This window comes from Suricata suricatta, chromosome 5, assembly GCF_006229205.1.
Source record: "Suricata suricatta isolate VVHF042 chromosome 5, meerkat_22Aug2017_6uvM2_HiC, whole genome shotgun sequence".
Taxonomy (NCBI): domain Eukaryota; kingdom Metazoa; phylum Chordata; class Mammalia; order Carnivora; family Herpestidae; genus Suricata; species Suricata suricatta.
Window position 1 is genome coordinate 67,166,337 of NC_043704.1, and position 19,687 is coordinate 67,186,023.

Consider the following 19,687-nt stretch of genomic DNA (forward strand, 5'->3'; position numbering starts at 1 on the left):
TCTTTTTTCCAAGTCACAATTACCATTTTGATTGAATATGTATTTCCTTTACTAGCAGGTCATGTTCAGTGCTCACTTCGGCCGAATATACTAGCATGTCATGTTCAAAGACTAATCTGGATACCTTCAAATCAACTGAATATTTCCAAAGCATGGTGATACTATGCATATAACCTGTACTGCATGAAGTCTATTACAAAAGTGAAACTCAGGACATTGGGTTTGACTTAAGAAATTCATGCTATGAGGATCATATCAAGTTGAACATTCTTATACCATACAATAGTTGTGTAATAAATGGAAACTGAATCCTTAAAAATTATAAAATGGTCATGCACAAAAAAAGCTTTAGTAGATTTCTTTATTAAATAATGTAATAGTTCTGGAGTTCACGCAGTTAACTGAGCTATCTTACAACAACTTATATATGGCCTAGAAATCACTCCTCTTAAACTGGATATTACCTTCAAATTATGCCAGCTTTTTGTTGATTTTGGACTAGTTTAACAATGCAAGAATGTTTTTAACTATTGTAATTTACTACCCAAATGATATCATTATCCAATTCCATATCTTCAAATAAACCCCTGCAGTCAGTAACTCCCAATCTTTATTTCTGGCTCCACCCTCTACCATGTCAGATTTATATATCCAATTCCCTATAGCATATATACTTAAATATTTGCTAGGTATCTCAAATGTGTCATGTCAAAAATTAAACTTGTAATTTTTCTCACATAATCTTGTTCCTCTGGTATTTCTCATCTCAGTAAATGATACCACCATCCAGTTGTTTAAATCAGAAATGCTAGGGGTCATTCTTCACCTTTCTCTTTCTCTCATGTCATAAATTCAATACTTTTGATAGTCCTGTAATTTCTATATTTATATTGTAAACCTGACTGTTTAGCACCACCTCCACCTGAGCCACCTGAATCAAGCCAGTATTATTTCTTATGAGAGAAACTGATACAATTAATAGTATATTATAGTGTATTCACTGATCTACAACAGTTCAAGTCAGTTGCCTGCTTAAAATTTTCTGATGAATCCCATTACATTTCAAAAATAATCCAAAAATCTTTTTAATGTTTTTTTTTTTTGAGAGACAGAGAGAGAGTTAGAGCAGGGGAGGGTCAGAGAGAGAGGGAGACACAGAATCTGAAGCAGGCTCCAGGCTCTGAGCTAGCTGTCAGCACAGAGCCGGACGCGGGGCTGAAACCCACAAACTGTGAGATCGCAGCCGAAGCTGGACGCTCAACAACTGAGCCACCCAGGTGCCCCAAAATAATCCAAGATTCTTATCATAACCTAGTCATCTGGATATCTTCCAGACCTTATTTCCTAGCATTCTATTTCTCATTCATTCTCCTCCAGCCACAGGGCCTTCTTGCAGTCAGCAAACACAAGCATGCTTCTGCCTTGGGGCATTTGTATTTCCTATTCAGGCTTGACAGTACTTACCCTCCTGCCACATTTTTATAACTTTGTCTCTACATTTGGATCTCTGTTCAAATGTCACCCTTCAAGGAGGCCTGCCAACAACTCATATCTAAATAGCACCTTCCACCACTCTTCCATCACTCATCTTCATTTTTTCATAGTATTTATCCCTACTTGACATCATATTATGTATTTTTTAGTTTACTCTCTGTCTCCCCCACTGGAATATAAGTTCCATTACTGTAAGCACATTGATGAATTACAAAAGGAATCAATGATGAATTACTCTTAGAATATACTACTTAATATTTTGACTGAATTTTATGTAAAAAATTATATAACTTTTTTTTACTCTTCATAATGAATTAGGATGATCTAAAACATTTTTTTCTCATTTCCTGATGTAATTAAATCAGTGGGGTATAAAGAAAGGTGGTGTTCGTATGTGAAAGAAGAGTAAAATAGATGCCAGGTGATCTTTAAACTATGCTGAAGATTATGTTTTCTTTACAAGGAATATTAATTTTTCAAATTACTAATGATGTGACTAAATTATACAGTAAGCAATCTGATGATTAATGACAAAATGCTAGCTAAACGGGATCACCATTGGTGTTACATTTTGAATAATATTGATGTTTATCCAAAAAATATATTAAGTATGAAAATATTAATACTTAATTACTACAGTTTTGCTATTTTTTATTTTAGGAAATGATTTGCAGCTGAGTGAATCAGGAAGTGACAGTGATGACTGAAGAAACTTTCAGCTATGTATAAAAGTTGTCAGACATGGGATAGTTTATATTAAGAGTAAAAATTTCTAAGACTGAAGAAAATGTATCTTAACTTTTGGTGATAAAGGAAATTAAACTTGATTCAGAATTTTCAGTTGATATCATATTTTTGACCTTTTATGAGTACTAGCATTTTCACGTGCATTCCAATACCAGGGTTTTACAGACGAGAAAACAGAGGTTAGGTAACTTGCCCACATATTGTTAGTTAACAAGTGGCAGATCAGGTGCTCTAGGGTTCAAGTTCAATGCTCTATTTTGCCACACTGCTGTCTCCAATTGTGAAATGTCAAAACAATTGAGTTATAATAAATGTCCATGGTTTTAATTATATCTCTGAGCCTTTTATATCTGATAATCTTTAAATTTTGGTTGAAAATACTTAAATTTTTAACAAAATTAAGCTATAATATAGTATAAAAGTAAAGCTAGATAATTGTTTTAATGAGACAAACTGTTTTTGTATCTCATAATGTTTTTTGTTTTAAAATTTTGATTTTGAGAGAAAAATAAAGCAGTAAAGTGTTAAGTAGATAAATAATATTTACATCTATAGTACTTCTGAATTTGAGGAAAATGATAAATATTAGATTATAGTTAAAAGCCAATGACTAGAAGCAAGTTCTTTTTTTCTTTTAAGTTATTTTTAATATAATTTATTGTCAAATTGGTTTCCATACAACACCCAGTGCTCATGCCTACCACCCACTTTCCATGGGGAGGGAAAGGGAAAAAAAAGTTACAGAGAGGGAGGGAGGCAAACCATAAGAAATTCTTAAATACTGATGGGAAAGTGGGTAAGTTATTTTTTTTTTAATTAAACTTCACTTTGTAGAGAAGTTTTAGGTTCACAGCAAAATTGAGCAGAAAGTACAGAGAATTCATATACTTCCTATTCCCCAGTCTCCCCCACTCTAAATATCCTGCACCAGAGTGGTATGTTGCCACATCATCACTCCAAGTCTATAGTTTGTATTAGAGTTCACTCTTTGCATTGTACATGCTGTGGGTTTTGGCAAATGTATAGTGATCTGTATCCACCATCATAGTATCATACAGAATCATTTCTCTGCCCTAAAAATCCTGTGCTCTGCGTGTTCATTTATTTCTCCTCCTCCCCACCCCCAACCCCTGGCAGCACTGATCTTTTTACTGTTTCCTTAGTTTTGTCTTTTTCAGTATGTCATATAGTTAGAATCATACAGTATGCTGCCTTTTCAGATTAACTTCTTTCTCTTAAATATGCACTTCATGTCTTTTTCATGGCTCAATAGCTCATTTCCTTTTAGCACTGACTAAACATTACATCGTCTGGACGTATCTAAGTTTACTTGTTCACCAACCTACTGGAAGAATTTTTGTTGCTTCCAAGTTTTGACAATTGAAGTTGAATAAAAATTTTTTCATAATTGTCTCTTACCATAGGAATTTTGTAGTTGTTTGGGTTTTTTTTATTCCTTAAATTTTGGTTTTAATTTCTCCTACTTTCTCCTCTCTCTCCCTTCCTCTCTCTGGCCTACCTTCCGCTAATCTATTTGTATCTTCATTGTTATATCTATTTGTTATTCATCAATACTTATCTGAGAACCACAGCTATGCCATTTATTACTTAACGAAAGCAAGCTCAAAGAATATTACTCAGCCATCAGAAAGAATGAAATCTTGCCATTTGCAACAATGTGGATGGAACTTGAGTGTATTATGCTAAGCAAAAAAAATCAGTCAGAGAAAGACAAATACCATATGATTTCACTCATATGTGGATTTAAGAAACAAAACAGATGAACATAGGAAGGGAAAGAAAGAGAGAGAGAGAAACAAACCATAAAAGACGCTTAACTATAGAGAACAAACTGAGGGTTAATGGAGGGAGGGAGGTGGGGGATGGGTTAAACGGGTGAAGGGCATTAAAGAGGGCACTTGTGATAAGCACTGGGTATTGTATATAAGTGGTGAACCACTAATTCTAAACCTGAAGCCAAGTTTACTATATATATTAACTAACCAAAATTTAAATAAAAACTTGAAAAGAAAAATAATAAAGCTTGAATATTTAAAGTAGCTAGTAAAACAAGCTTATCATTCTAACATAGGAATACAAATTATAATGGTTTTTACTTGGTAAGTAGAGATTTCTTTGATTAGTGTTTACAAGAAATGAGTACATGGTGGTATGAGCTAATAATGCTGGCTATATAACAGCGTGTTCTCAAACTGTACCTTTTGGAATTAAAACAACTCATCCTTTCTTCCCCTTATTATTTCCCCTATAAATGAAACACATTCTTAAAGATGTGTTCTCTTTTATAGTTTGAATACCTAGAGTATCATTCTCTTTACCCTTTAAGGATAAATATAAGTAGAGTAAAACCTTGGTTTGTGAGCATAATTCATTCTGGAAATACACGTATAGTCCAAAGCACTTGTATATCAAAGCGAATTTCCCCATAAAAATAATGGAAACTCAGATGATCCATTCCACAACCCAAAAATATTCATATAAAAATGATTGCAGTACTATAATACAAAATAATAAAGAAAGTACAAAATACGAAGAAAAATAAATTAACCTGCATTTGCTTTTGAAAACTTTCGTGGTTGGCGTGAGGGAGACAAGAGAGAGGAGAGTTATTGTATAGGACAACTTTCACTATGACTAACGGAATCACCGCTATCTATTGGCTCAATGGAATCTTTCTTTTCATGCAACTTTAACAGGGAATCTATCCAAGACACTGGCTTTTTCCTACTTTTGAGGATTTCATGAAAATGTGACATTGCATTGAATTTATGATCCCCACAATCCCACAGCGAGAGAAAGAGAAGAACCATTGGCTCAGTTGTGGTCATGTGATATTTGATGGCACTTACTACTTGTATTGCAAGACATCTCTTGTTTATCAAGATAAAATTTATTAGAAATATTTTCTCATCATGTGGAACACTTACAGAACAAGTTACTCCCAATCCAAGGTTTTACTGTAGTTTAAAGAGGAATGAAATAATATCTTCCATGCCTCTGTACCTCCCCATTTAATGTGTTTTCAGACATTGAAATGCAGGAGCTATAGATTAGACAGATCTCAGATATGAGGTTCTCTGCCAGCATCTGATGATCCTGACATGAGGAAGCCAAGTAAATAGCTTTCCCCCCATCTTCATTGAGATATTATTGAAATATAACATTGTATAAGTTTAAGGTGTACAATGTGATGATTTAATTGATACACATATATATTATGAAATTAATACTACAATAAGGTTAGTTGACATAAGTACATGTCATTTTACTTTACCGGTTCTGAATGGTTTGATGAAAATGATGATGATATAAGCATGCAAGTAGGAAAAGTAAGTTGGCTACAAAGGAACAAAAAGCGATGGGTTTGAACCATTCCATAACACTACACTAAAACACTGAAGTTAGGAAAGCTGCACCTGCACAAGATATGAGTATGACCTATGAATAGTTAAATAGTATATGCATTAAATGTCATCCATAATTTGGTAAGAAAGAGTCCTTAGACATGTCAGGATTTGGGAATATGTCATTCACATATAAATAATTTCCAACTTAAGAGAGGAGTCAAAATTAAGAACTCAATAATGGAAAAATGTCAGAAAAAATATTCCAAGAAGGTTAATAGCTCTCCTACCCTGCCTTCATGAAGTGAACTCACTCAGTGTGTGGAAGTAGGGGACATTCACACCCTGGAACATTTTATGTGGAAGCAATCCTAATTGGGCAATGACATTTCAGATAAGGCTATGTGCATGCACAGTAGGGACCAGAGATGCACCAAGCTATTCACATACTTCTAACTAACCCTGGGGCTGTGAACATGTGCTCAGGACACTGAAAAGGGCCTGATGAAAAGTAAAATTTGGAAACAGCCTGAACTTTGGATACGTTTCCCTATACATACAGATCCATTAGCAAAGGACAAAGCCTTAGTGATTCAAGGTGTTTGACTATGAACTCTGCCTAGTGTTGGACTGCTCTGAGTAAAACATACTGCTTCCCTTCTACTTTCCAAATCTCACTCAAGTTTTTCTGGCCTAGACCCAGCCAGAGAATATGATTCTTAGAAACACAGTTCCTAGCTTAAACCAGCTAGACAATAAACAACCCCAAAACTGGAAACAACTCAAATGTCCATCAACAAAAGAAGAGGGAAATGAATTGTGGCATATTTGTACAGTGACTTCTACTAAACAATAGGAAAAAAAATATTGTCACAGACGAAATAGATGAGTCTCACACAGTGTTGAACAACAACAAAAAATCAAACACAAAGAATACAAACAGTATTACTCCATCTATAAGAAATTCAAAACTGACAAAATAAATCTATGTTGAGAAATCATAATAGTGATTACCTTGGGGAAGGAGGGTTTGACTGGAAGACAGAAGAGAACAGCAAGTATTCTAGCACTGAGATGCTAGAAATACATATACATATTTCATCTTATCTGGGTGATGGTTGCCTGCATTACACAAATGTAAAAAAAATGGAGTTATACACTTAAGATTTGTTCATTTTAGGTTATATTTAATTTTAAAAGCCCAAAAAACAAGATCAATAGAAAAAATATTTGCAATGCAGGCAATGACAGACAATTAATATCAATAAATATAGATGTTATAAACTTAGAAGAAGGGGAAAAAACTCACTAAGAAAATGAGCAAAGGAAATAAATAGGCAATTCTAAAAATTATAAAAACATATACTTTTAGAAATCTCATTTCTAGATATCTATTCTTTAGATGTATTTGACTTACATAAAATGTTATTATGATAGTATTATTAATAATAGGAAACTCATAAAACCTAGATATGCTTCTTTTTGTTACTGACTTTTGGAGTTATTTATATAGTCTGGACACAAACCCTTTGACAATATATGTAATATGAATATTTTCTCCCACTCTCTGAGTTGTCTTTTCATTCTTAATTTGTGTTTTGGTGAACAAAACTTAATTTTAATACTGTCCAACATATCAATTGTTTTTCTTTTATGGTAACTGTACTTGTATGTCTTATTTAAGAAATATTGGCATATGCCACAGAGAACATCTAACAGAGAACATAAAGATGTTCTCCTATGTTTTCCTCTAAAAGCTCTATTTTTAAAAAAACAGACCCAAAATCTATATAGTATTGTTTTTTACCTATGGTGTAAGATAAGGGTTAAAATTAATTTTTTCCATATGGATATCCAGATGGTGTTTATTTATTGAAAGCACCATTTCCCCCACTGCACTGCGGTGTCACCTTTGTCATTAATGATATCTCAGCACATGTGCATGTCTTCTGAACTCTGTTTTGTTCCATTTGTTGCCTCACCTATCTTTGTGTTGATTCCACTTTGTTATAATTACTGTTGTTTTAAAACAGGTCTTACGCTGGGTAGTGCAACTCCTCCACTACTGTTCTTCAAGACTGTCTTTGCTCTTCTTGGCTTTTTGTATCCCCATATGAATTTTGAAAATGAACTTGTCATGTTTTACACTCACAAAACCTATTTGGATTTTATACTGAAACAATAGGTTGATTTGGAATATTGACATCTTTATAACATAAAATTTCTAAATCATAAGCATTGTATGTCTCTTCATTTCTTTAGATCTTTAATTTCTTTCAATAACATTTTATATTGTTTAATGTTGAAGTCTTGGGCATTTTCATTAGAATTATTCCTAGGTACTTTTGTGCAATTGTAGCTGGTATCACTTTAAATTCCCCTTTCTATTCGTTTTTGCTGATATTTAAGTACAGTTCATTTTTGTGTGCTGACTCTATATTTATACACCTGTTTAACACGTTCTCTTGTAATTTCATATTTGTCCCTTCTCTCTGACTGTATTTATCATTTTAGAGCTTCAGTCTCCTTTCTAAATATGAGTGTAAAATATCACTCTGCTCTCATAATCACTGAAGTCAAAAATATTTTTTTACTCGTATCACTGCTATTTCAGATTCTTCCACTGTCAATATCTCATTTGTGTCTGGAGAGTTGTGCTCACTTCTATTCAGGAATTGCTTTTCTTCGTTTTTTTTCCCTTTATTCTTCTATATGATTTCAACTTGGTCAAAATGATAGGGTATAAGAGACATCTTGATATATGACAGAAAGGGCTCTAGAATAGGCCACAGAAGCTAGAGTTCTAGTCCTTGTTCCATCCCTTCTGAGCTCTTTCATAATATTCTGTAAGATAGACTAGAAGAGGGATTTTAAACCACTGTTCCCTAAATTCCTGTCATAAGAATTATTAGAGATGCTTTTTAAAAACAGAGGTTCTTCCAGTGTCACTCATCATCAGGGAAACACAAATCAATACCACACTGAGATACTGCCTCACGCCAGTCAGAGTGGCCAAAATGAACAAATCAAGAAACTATAGATGCTGGCGAGGATGTGGAGAAACGGACACCTTCCTACACTGTTGGTGGGAATGTAAACTGGTGCAGCCACTCTGAAAAGCAGTGTGGAGGTTCCTCAAAAAACTATCCATAGAACTCCCCTATGACCCAGCAATAGCACTGCTGGGGATTTACCCAAGGGATACAGAACTGCTAACACATAGGGGCACATGTACCCCAATGTTCATAGCAGCACTGTCAACAATAGCCAAATCATGGAAAGAGCCTAAATGTCCATCACCTGATGAATGGATCAAGAATGGGTCATTGTGTATATATATATATACACAATGAAATACTACATGGCAATGAGAAAGAATGAAATCTGGCCATTCGTAGTAACGTGGGTGGATCTCGAGGGTGTCATGCTAAGCGAAATAAGTCAGGCAGAGAAGAACAGATACCATATGTTTGCACTCATAGGTCTAACAGGAGAAACCTAACAGAGGACCATGGGGAGGGGGAGAAGGGGAAAGAGTTAGGGAGAGGGAGTGAGGCAAATCATGAGAGACTCTTGAATACTGAAAACAAACTGAGGGCTGAAGGGAGAGGGGGAAGGGAGTGATGGTCATGGAAGAGGGCATTTGTGGGGAAGAGCACTGGGTGTTATATGGAAATCAACTTGACAATAAACTATTAAAAAATTAAAAAAAATAAAAACAGAGGTTCTTTAATCCCTGCTTAAATCTATTCAATAAGAATTTTCAAGAAAAACCTCTGCAAATCTGTGTGTGTGTGTGTGTGTATACACACACATATATCTATGAATTGTTATGGTGTATATATAGAAACATTATATATATATGAATGAATAAATATACATATGAATGAATTACCCTACATCACTCTCACCATCAGGGAATTTTAACTCACATAAGACAAGATTAAGATTCCTTCCATCTGATATTATTTGATTCTATGTATCCTAGCATTATATTGCCATAATCAAAAGAAGAATTTCATCTAAAAAAGAAGTATCAGGGGCACCTGGGTGGCTAAGTTGGTTAAATGTCTAAGTCTTTATTTCAGTTCAGGTCATGATCTCACAGTTCATGAGTTCAGTGTGGAGCCTGCTTGGGATTCTTTCTCTCTTTCCCTCTTACTCAGCCCCTCCCCTCGCTTGGTCTCTCTCTCTCTCAAAATAAATACGTAAACATTAAAAAAAAGAGGTATCAGAGAACCAATGCCAATACTCTGAAGTTTGATATTTGGGGTACCTAAGAGCATAAATAAATTGGAGCTTTGGATCTACAGGTGCATTGTATTTCTAGATGTTCTGCCAGATCAAATGCTACTCTAGAGGTATATGGCTACGGCAGGGGGAGCCTGCTACTAATCAGATAATCAGATCTTCAAGGTATCTTAAGGTTAACTTGACTAGTAACTTATGAATGTTTTGCATCCAGAGTGATAACCAACCTAGGTCAGGAAAGGTAATAGTTTTTGAAAGAATAACTGCAGCTTAATCATTAATGCCACAGTCTGAAATGAAGGTGGACTCTTCTTTGGGTAAAGGTTGGTGGGAGAGGGGTGATGAGAATAACAGGAGCTGAAGAGACACGGTCGAAGTCTGAGGTAGAATTTAGAGAGGGAAACGTATGGTTTATTCTGCCTTGTCAACATATTACTTCTATAGGGAATGTAAGAATTCTGCAGGGCATAGAGTTCTAGGTTCTCTCTTATATTCTCAAATAAAATAATTAATTATCCTGTTTTCTGACCTCCTTGTTGGTTTTATACTCATTTTTCTTATACTCCCTGAGTTTTCATTTTTCTTTTCACTGGCAACTGGAAGGGCATCATACTTTTTTTCTTCTTTTAACCCAACAACTATAAAATGCCATCATCGTTATAACCTGTTCATGTTCCTCCACTGATAAGGGCTAAATATTATATTCCAAAGTCATTTGGGAGTCCACCCACTAATTATTGATAAAAATCATGTTTGCAATCATATCTAGAAAGTAACTAGTTCATAATTTTTGCTCAAATTGAATTTCATTTATTCATAAAATGATGGATCCATCTTGAAGTGATGAAAACACAAGGATTGAATTTAGCAAAGAAGAGTGATTCCCAAATGTACATCACCAGCCCTTTCCACTCATTTTCTTTAGCTCCACCTCTTTGTCTATAGTATATTTCTAGTTGAACTTTATTATGTTCAAAACCAAAATAAATTTCTTTTCTATCTTTCCAACTTCAAGTTTGTGATTACTTTCTCTCTTCAGTGCATTTCAATTCCCCTATATTCCTACATTTCCATTTCCATACCCTCCATTCCTGAATAATGTCCATAGGCATTACTGATAACAAATCTCCTATCTCTCTTGGCAGTTAAAATTCCAGACCTGCCATTTGCTGACCACATGACTTTGGACAAATTACTCAACCTCTTGGGACATTAGTTCCTATAAAATGGGGATTATACTAAGAATTAGACTATAGATAGGTAGATATATATAGCATATGTAATACATAAATATTATTGTTGGCCATAATAGATGTTCAATACATGGCAGAAATCAGTTTTTAAATTTATACTTGAGGCATTGTATTCTTATCTATTTTGCACTCTTTTGCAATTCTCCAGTATTGTCTTGCCCCATCCTGTGATATGTTATTCTTACTTCCTCAAGCTCTCATTATTTTTGAGCTAGTCTCTGAGACCCAACCCTTTCTTTCCCTATAGCTGTGTGCTTTGTTTTGAGTCAGGCAGCTGCTGAAGCTGACACCCACAGGGTTAAACCTAGTCCACTCCCAGTGCCCGTTTTCACAGTAGGCTGGCAGCTGTCCCAACTGCCTACCAAAGCCAAATGCTTGAGGAGAGAGAGAATAAGGAGCCAGCTATGAATCCCTTCCAGAAAAATGAGTCCAAGGAAACTCTGTTTTCACCTGTCTCCACTGAAGAGGTACCACCTCAACCCCTCAGCCTCCCAAAGAAGCCTACTCCGGTGAGTCCCCAGTTTTAATTCTGCTTCTGACAAGAACAGACAGACTTGCTCTTTTGGTTCTTCTTGGACTCTGGAGTGTCAGGCTGAACTGTATTAGGGTATCAAAAACTATTCTCACTTGGAGTTAGAATTAACCTGAAAACCAAATCTAAACATAAGATTCCTTTACTTAGGAGAAGAAGAAGTAGGAAAAGATAGTGAGAGTTCTTCAGCTGGGATCCAAGACTTTACTGTATCTCATTGTATATTCTGAGTTTCTCTAGGGGTGAAAAGAGAAGCAATTTGAATATCCAGGGAAACTTGGCAAGCATTCTTGCCTGGAGAACTGTGTGTAATTGTTCTTTCTTTACCAGTATAAAAACTCAGCCCTTAGTTCCCCCTGTGTTCAGAGTTTTATGCTGGACACCAAAGTTTTAGAATAGATCCAATTTCCGTTATTATGTGTGTCAGTTTACAGTGGGAGACAGGACAGAGAAACAAGGAAACAATAATGTTTGCATTATATACTTGTGAAACACTTCCAAATTCATTATCTCATTCAACCTTCATACCAAAATCCTGTAAGTAGAGAGGATGTAGTAATAATAGCCAATATTTACTGAGTTCTCACTATGGGCCAAGAGACAGTAGTATTCCTATTTCTTTGGGAAAATGGACATGAACATAAAGTCAGGTGTGGTGGGTTGGCCAGAATCAGTATTTTAACACAGCCAGTGACAGTATTACATAGCCAATAAAGTGCATTAACTAAACTCTAGGTTGTATAATTCTCAAGCTGTGAGCTGAGAAAGTAAGAAGCTTTGAAGCAAGTAATATATTAATATTTAGGAGGGTTGTTTATATCTATCCATATGGGTAAAAAAATGAAAACATCAATTTATTACTTTATCTATTTATTTTGTTATATCTCTTCTGGTCCCAAACAATTTAAGGCTGCTTACAAATACCCATGTATTTCTTGCGAAATAAGAAGCAATATAAATTTCATGATGATATTTGAATGTCCAAAGTACAAATATCTCCCTCCCACACCTCATGTTAGTTGGGCTATCAAAATGGGTAGGGATTTGAAATTAAACATGACATTTTTTATATACTGACTGATACAGTTTCTAGGCCTTTTAATGTTCAATAGGATTAACAAGAAATGTTATAGAATGACTTTCATAGGAAGAGTGGATATTTAACATTACAAGATTTAAGAACTCTATGCCTAAGTTCAAGATGATCAATCAGCTTACCTTTAGGAATCTAGCGGGGCTCTGAGCCTGGCTCCAGCAGGCTGTGAATGAGAAGCCATCATATTACCAGGATCCTCCCAGTATGATGAACAGGGCAGTAGAAACCACAGAGGTTAGTTCAAACAGTAGAGTTAAGGAGGTTATTGATCTCTAAATGTAACATCTTTGGAGGTGCCTGGATGGCTCAGTCGGTTAAACATTCAGTTCTTGGTTTCAGCTCAGGTCATGATCTGATAGTTTCATGAGTTCAAGCCCCACGTTGGGCTCTGTGCTGTCAGCACAGAGCCTGCTTGAGATTCTCTCTCCCCCTCTCTCTGCTCCTCCCAGACTTATGCTCTTTCTCTCAAAATAAATAAATAAACTTTTTTTAAAAAGTCCCCATTTAAATGTAACTGCTTGGACATCAAGTGCTCCATAGGTTAATTCTCTGATCTATTCTTAGAAACGAGTATGATTATTCTCCTACTCAGAGCCCCAGGCTTTTCAGTTACTTGTGGGTAGATGGCAGGTCCTGGTCTCTATGATCAAGGAATGTCTGAGCAGTTCCATGTTAAGTGAAGGAGGAACAAAGTAATATTCAGAATAGCTTCTGTTACTCCTAAATCAGCAATACAAGTACTTTTAGTGTGATAATAGCTGTTTCATGAAGAATAGGAGCCATTGCTTCACATTACCTATCATGGTGATTTCAAGTAAATGAATTTGCCTGTTTAGAACAATCTAGTGATTAAATAGACAGGGAACGCTCATGCTTGAACAACTGCCTTTTTGTTTCATAGAAAATTTGTGGCTCCAACTATCCACTGAGCATTGCCTTCATTGTGGTGAATGAATTCTGCGAGCGCTTTTCATATTATGGCATGAAAGGTAATTTTGTGTCCCAAAGCCTTCCTCTTCTCCATTCACCCTTACCCCATGTACTTATTTCCCTTATTTTGTACTTATTTCCCTTATTCACACTTTCTACATTTATCCAAATTGGTCTTTTCCTCTGGCAAACATTGCCAATAAATACTGCATGGGATTTCACCACTTCAACTAATACAAGCTAGAATCAGAAAGGCCTAAAAGAAACCAGAACACAAACTGTAAGAATATAAGTATGGAAACTTTCATTTTCCTATCTGTTTCTCAGGTCTCTGAACAATATTGTTGGGAAAGAGAAGGCCATGACATTGGAAACATCTTTGTGATTAGCTTAAATGCTATGTATGTACCTTGGCTATAGGGAGAAATAATCTCATTTGTACACAAAGCATAGCCCCATTCACTCTAACAACGTCCATGGTCCCTGTTTCCACTGCGTGACGGTCACCCCTCAGTCCCCTTCACTGATAGGAGTGTTGAAGGTCAAGATCACCTTCAAAGACCAGAGATGAAATATATTTCTCCATAAATCACTTTAATGCATCTGTCTTGTTTTGTTTGTCCCTTTTCACCTCAGCTGTGCTCACCCTGTATTTCCTGTATTTCCTGCACTGGAATGAAGACACCTCCACATCTATATACCATGCCTTCAGCAGCCTCTGTTATTTCACTCCCATCCTGGGAGCAGCCATTGCTGACTCATGGCTGGGAAAATTCAAGTAAGGAAGATGGGGGGTCACATCCCCACATTGCAGATTAATTGTGCAGAGATGCTTCCACTTCTTGCTGCTTGCTTCCAAGCAAGAATATACTTGTGTCATCCATGACAAATAACTATCTTTCTAAGACTGACAACACAGAAAGACTATTTCTCTTCCTTACCAGTTTTTTTGCAATTTTTTTTGCATCCTTTTCAATCAGGAATTGTTTTATTTTTATTTTTCCTAAATCTAATTTTGATCTTCCATTCTATAGTTTAAGACCAATTCTTGTTCTGATCTCAGGGATGATAAAGACTGCTACCCACAAGAAAATTTATAATTTTAGAGATCTCAATGTAGTTATTCAATATACTCTCCATCTCTTCTCCAGAGTGAATCATACCAACTCCTTTAGTATATTCTTATGAGTCCCTCTTCTAGTTGTTTTACTGTTTCTTTTCTCTAACCTCTTTCTGTGGTTTCCTTAAGAATATAATATTTTCAAGAGTTATACTGATGGTCTATTCAGTTCTGAATCTTTTAAGTCTCTGAAAATAGCACCAAGAGACATTTATGGGATGTTATAGTTTCCCCTACAACATTGCCCTCAGAGACTAGAGATGGATCTTGGCTGTCCATTCCCAACTTATTTTCCATGGCCTTGCCATCTATGGATTTGTCTTATTATTATTTCTCAAAGGGCATTTTGTTGAAATTGGTTAGGATACAATGAGTATAATATAGAAAGATAAGTCTCTCATGGTCAAATAAGTTTGAAAAATGCTAGGCTAAACAGTTAAAAAGATTTCCTTACTGCATGACTTCTTTTAGCCTCTAACATGCTAATACACACTATATAGCCTCTAAGAGAAAGTTATGGTATATAGTGATTCCCAAACTTATTTCACTATGGGGTATTTTTTTCAGGATATTTTGTGGACCTAGTATAACAAGGAATCCTCTTTAGTAAACATTGGTTTATATCTCACTTGGCTTATATATATTCATTGTTCTAATGTGTTTACTCAGCATTTAATGTATAGCTATAGCCATAACACAGTAATGAATACAGTTTCCTGACTTGAAAGAAAGATGGTAGATTATGTTTGCTACTTATGTAATATTGGTTACCAAGTCCATCCAGATAAGAAATTGGTACTATATGCAGAAAAAAAGTATAAGCCATGATCTTTATTCAGTTATAGAATAAAAGACTCCCATAAATGCCATAGTACTTCCATTTATTTTTAAAATGACTTCCTTTAAAATTGAAGCATGCGCAAATATGGAGAACAAACAGAGGGTTACTGGACGGGTTGTGGGAGGGAGGATGGGGTAAATAGGTAAGGAGCATTAAGGAATCTACTCTTGAAATCATTGTTGCACTATATGCTAACTAACTTGGATGTAAATTTTAAAAATTAAAAAATAAATTAACATTAAAAAATTAAAATATAAATAAATAAAAAAAAAAATTGAAGCACAGATATGGCTTTTCATGATTTCTGTAAACATCTACTGAGAGGGTTAACTACATGCCAGAACACCATTTTTTTATGTCAGGTTGCTTTTAAGAGAACCAACATTTTTAGTCATAGTCTCTGGTCTATTTTTATACTCTGTGTCCCATGCCTATTGGTTTGGACTTACAACCACTCTCTTAAATGTGTTTATTACCATCTTTTTTCTCTTTCTCTGAATAGGTGTATAGCATGTCCTTTCCCTCTCCTATATGTTTTTGTCTCATCAGAGCTGACCCTCTTCATTCTAGGTTCTTTCTCTGACATTGCTGTACACATTCCTTCTCAGTTCCTAAGCTCTAATTAAAAATGGCTTTGGTGGTGAAATAAAACTTAAAACCTCTCCCTCTGTCCTTTCCTTTTCCACATTAGCTTGTCTATATTAAAACTGAAGGAACACTGGGCTATAAGTTAGAAAGTAGACGTTTTAGACCTAACCTTAATACTAATTAATTAGAATATCACTCTAGGAAGTTTTTTGACCTCTCTGGATTTCACCTTCCTCATTTGCAAATGGAAGATTGGTCAAGTCTATCCAAAAAACTTTGTTTCCTATGGTTAGGATTTCATTGACCCCCTTTCAAATATAGAATGTCCAACTTTATTTTGACTTCTTTCTCTTTCTGTTAAAGTTTCCTGTCATTCGCTTCCTCTCTTATATTCTTCCTATCCTAGACTAATTTCCTGAACCTTTCATCTAAAATGTTGCTTATTTTCTTTCTAAACCACTTATATTTCCCTCATCCATTTAGTACAACAATCTGATATCGCTCTGATCTCCCTACTCAGACCCTTTTACTCCAGCTTACACTCCTATTGTTTTTTTTCCTCTCTGATGATCTAGCAGAGAACATCTCTTTTGGGTTCATGATAACTGGCCTTTTTTTCAGTCCCTTTTCATTCCTCTTCTATTTATTCTTTTTATTCCAACAACAACAACAACAGCAACAAAAACCTCCTCTCTAGAAGAGGCTGCTACAAGACTTTTTGGGAAAGCCTGTCCCCTCCCTCTGATATTAATTGCCCTAGGGAATTAATGCCCTGGATCAGTTACTCAATCTCTCATACCCCACTTGCCCTAATAAACTCTCTAAGGTCCCTTCTCTGGAGAGCCAACCTAAAGAGAGTAGGCATTTAGAATAAGAAATTCACAACCTGAGATTGATGGCATATCCAGCTACTCTCTGATATCTTCATTTCATTCTTTATCTTCCACATTAGCATATAACACTTTTTTTTTGCATATAACACTTTAAAATCACAGGTGTAAACTATATGATTTCCAAGGTTCTTTCTAGTACTAACATTCTACTTATATATAAAGAGAATGCTGCCATGGCAATGCACATAGGAATATACTGTATAGGTAATAGTGTGCCATATATAAGTGTGTAAATCTCTACATATGTTTTTCCTAGAATTCTTCACTGTTCCACTTCCTATTTGCCATTCAGATTTCTTGTAAAAACAACACAAGAAGTCCCTACCAACTGCATGACCTTTATCACTGGGCAGTCTATTCATAGTCCCTGATTCCTTTCTTACCCTTGGTAACCTGAACATGAGGTAACTGTGGTGGGGATTACAATTAGCCCAAGTGTTCCAGTAAAGGCTTGTAGGTTCAAGGCTGAACCTGAGAGCCTTTTTATCCATCCCAATGGTTGGATTTAAAGAAAGTTCTTTATGTTACTCATTCTTTTTTCTTATTTACCTGCAGTTTTTTCTTGATCCCTATTGATTTCTAGAGCCAAAGACATTCCTTGATAACAACACCTCTAGTCAAAGTATCATATTGTCCTGGTTCTCCTAGTTTAAAATATCATTTGCTGCCAATCCAGCCTGTGGATGCTCTGTGTTTGTGTGGAGTGAGTGGGGAAAAACACAGGTCGTATATGAGAAAGAAGCTTGAAGGGAATGCCCATTACCTCAAACACTACTGGGTAAACAGTTGCTCTCTCTTTTTTCTGGTCTGTTTACTTCATTACCATTACTATATCTATGTACATTTCTCAGGTAATTCTTTCCTCCTCCACCCCTTCCTCCTGCCATTCCATTTATTCTGGCACTGAGAACAGTATGAACTCTTGAATCTATATTACTCAAGTCCCTTAATCCTGTTTGTAGACTGACTGATTTAACTCTCTCAACAGGACAATCATCTATCTCTCCTTGGTGTATGTACTTGGCCATGTGGTCAAGTCCTTGGGTGCCTTGCCCATCCTGGGGGGACAAATGGTACACATGTGAGTAAAATCATGGAATAAATGAAACAATTTTTTTTTCCATTAGACTGGTCAATGTCTCACACATTCATTACAGGTGATTTTCTATTTTCTTACCAGAGAGTCCCTTTATTTTCCAACCTATTGTTTTATTACCAAAATGGTTGAGAAAAAAAATTATTATATGACCAGTTGAACTTTTGCCGGCTTTATCTGTCCTCATTTGTTTTTACTAAATGTTTGGAGACTTGTAGAATGCCTAGCTAGTTTCCTTTTCATAAAAACTCATCATATGCTTGAAGACAATAATTAAAATCTGATGCCCCCCCATTTTACCCACCTATTCACCCACCCATACATCTGTACTATGTTAGGACTTTAAAATGTGCATAATATTTCCTTATAGTACATTGTAGGAATCCTATTCAAAGCTTGGATAATTTCCATTTAAGTTCCACATATTCCAATTGCTCTATCCCTCTTAAGCTACTGATGTTTATCAGGCCAGAGGCATTTGGTACATACTGGTGTCAGTTGATTCATTCAGTAGAGAGGAAGGTTACAGTTGTTCCAGAAGTAGATCATACGTATTCATGTTTATAATGTATCTATATATGTCTTTACCCAATGAATTAAAATTTTTAAAATTTAATAAATTTTAGATACCTCCTTCTCGGTGTCCCATCAAAAACAGTGACCCTTCTCCTATTAATCATAAAGAAAGTTAACATTTTGTTTTGTGGTTCGGGGAGGTATATGGTATAGCTGTTTATAAGGTCCTTCTGTTGGTCTATCCCTTAAATTAAGACAAGATTGACAACAGTGCTTTAACTTTAGAATTCCTTCAGTATCTGCCTCTATCTATTGCACGATCAGGGACAAAATGCCCCCGAGCAATACATACTTTCTGGCAGAGGCTCAAGGGTCATAAAGATTAAGTGTCCCTGTGTCTCTCCAAGGAATGAAGGCAGATGGAAAGTGCCTGCAGAAATGTGAAGAAATGTGAAGGGAATCTTTGCTCTTGTACATCCAATTTCTGCAATTTCTGCATAGTTTCTGCATAGTGTTTCATATCACTATGGTTATATTCTTACCTCATCATTTCAGAGTCTTATCATTGGTTGGCCTGAGTCTAATAGCTTTGGGGACAGGAGGTATCAAGCCCTGCGTGGCAGCTTTCGGTGGAGACCAGTTTGAAGAAAAACACGTAAGAGCCCTGTTATTTGTGTTTTCAAGAATGTAGAGCAGGCATTAAAAAATGTACCTGGCAGGTAGCTATTGGCCAAGATTGAAGCAATCCACAGGTCAGGAGTTCTGTTAAGTGCTGGGTACTGGTCATTAATAGAAACATTAAAACACGTTCAAAGGAAAGTGACCAGGGCGGTGAATGGACTAAAACACACCTTATGAAGAAAGGTTGAAGGAATTGGAGATATTCAGCCTGGATAAGATAAGAATTAAAGAGAATATTGTAACTATCTATGGATATTAATAATAATTAAACCAGAACTAGTGGG

The 19,687-nt window shown here is 35.6% G+C and overlaps 2 protein-coding genes across 5 annotated transcripts in view; both read left to right on the forward strand.

Moving 5' to 3' along the window:
- The window catches only part of EAF2 (ELL associated factor 2), a 34,186-nt gene extending 31,613 nt beyond the window's left edge, over positions 1 to 2,573 (forward strand). For both annotated transcript variants that reach the window (XM_029940710.1, XM_029940711.1), the window contains one exon: positions 2,155 to 2,573. In XM_029940710.1, coding sequence (XP_029796570.1) covers positions 2,155 to 2,201 — 47 coding nt within the window. In that variant the 3' untranslated portion in view covers positions 2,202 to 2,573. The remainder of the gene's footprint in view (positions 1 to 2,154) is intronic.
- Positions 2,574 to 11,460: 8,887 nt separating this feature from the next.
- Positions 11,461 to 19,687, forward strand: part of SLC15A2 (solute carrier family 15 member 2) — a 36,505-nt gene continuing 28,278 nt past the window's right edge. The window contains exons 1-5 of one of the 3 annotated variants that reach the window (XM_029940713.1): positions 11,461 to 11,619; positions 13,640 to 13,727; positions 14,305 to 14,446; positions 18,099 to 18,191; positions 19,278 to 19,377. In XM_029940713.1, the coding sequence (XP_029796573.1) occupies positions 11,482 to 11,619; positions 13,640 to 13,727; positions 14,305 to 14,446; positions 18,099 to 18,191; positions 19,278 to 19,377 (561 nt within the window). In that variant the 5' untranslated portion in view covers positions 11,461 to 11,481. The remainder of the gene's footprint in view (positions 11,620 to 13,639; positions 13,728 to 14,304; positions 14,447 to 18,098; positions 18,192 to 19,277; positions 19,378 to 19,687) is intronic. The other 2 variants (XM_029940712.1, XM_029940714.1) reach the window with 2 other exon arrangements.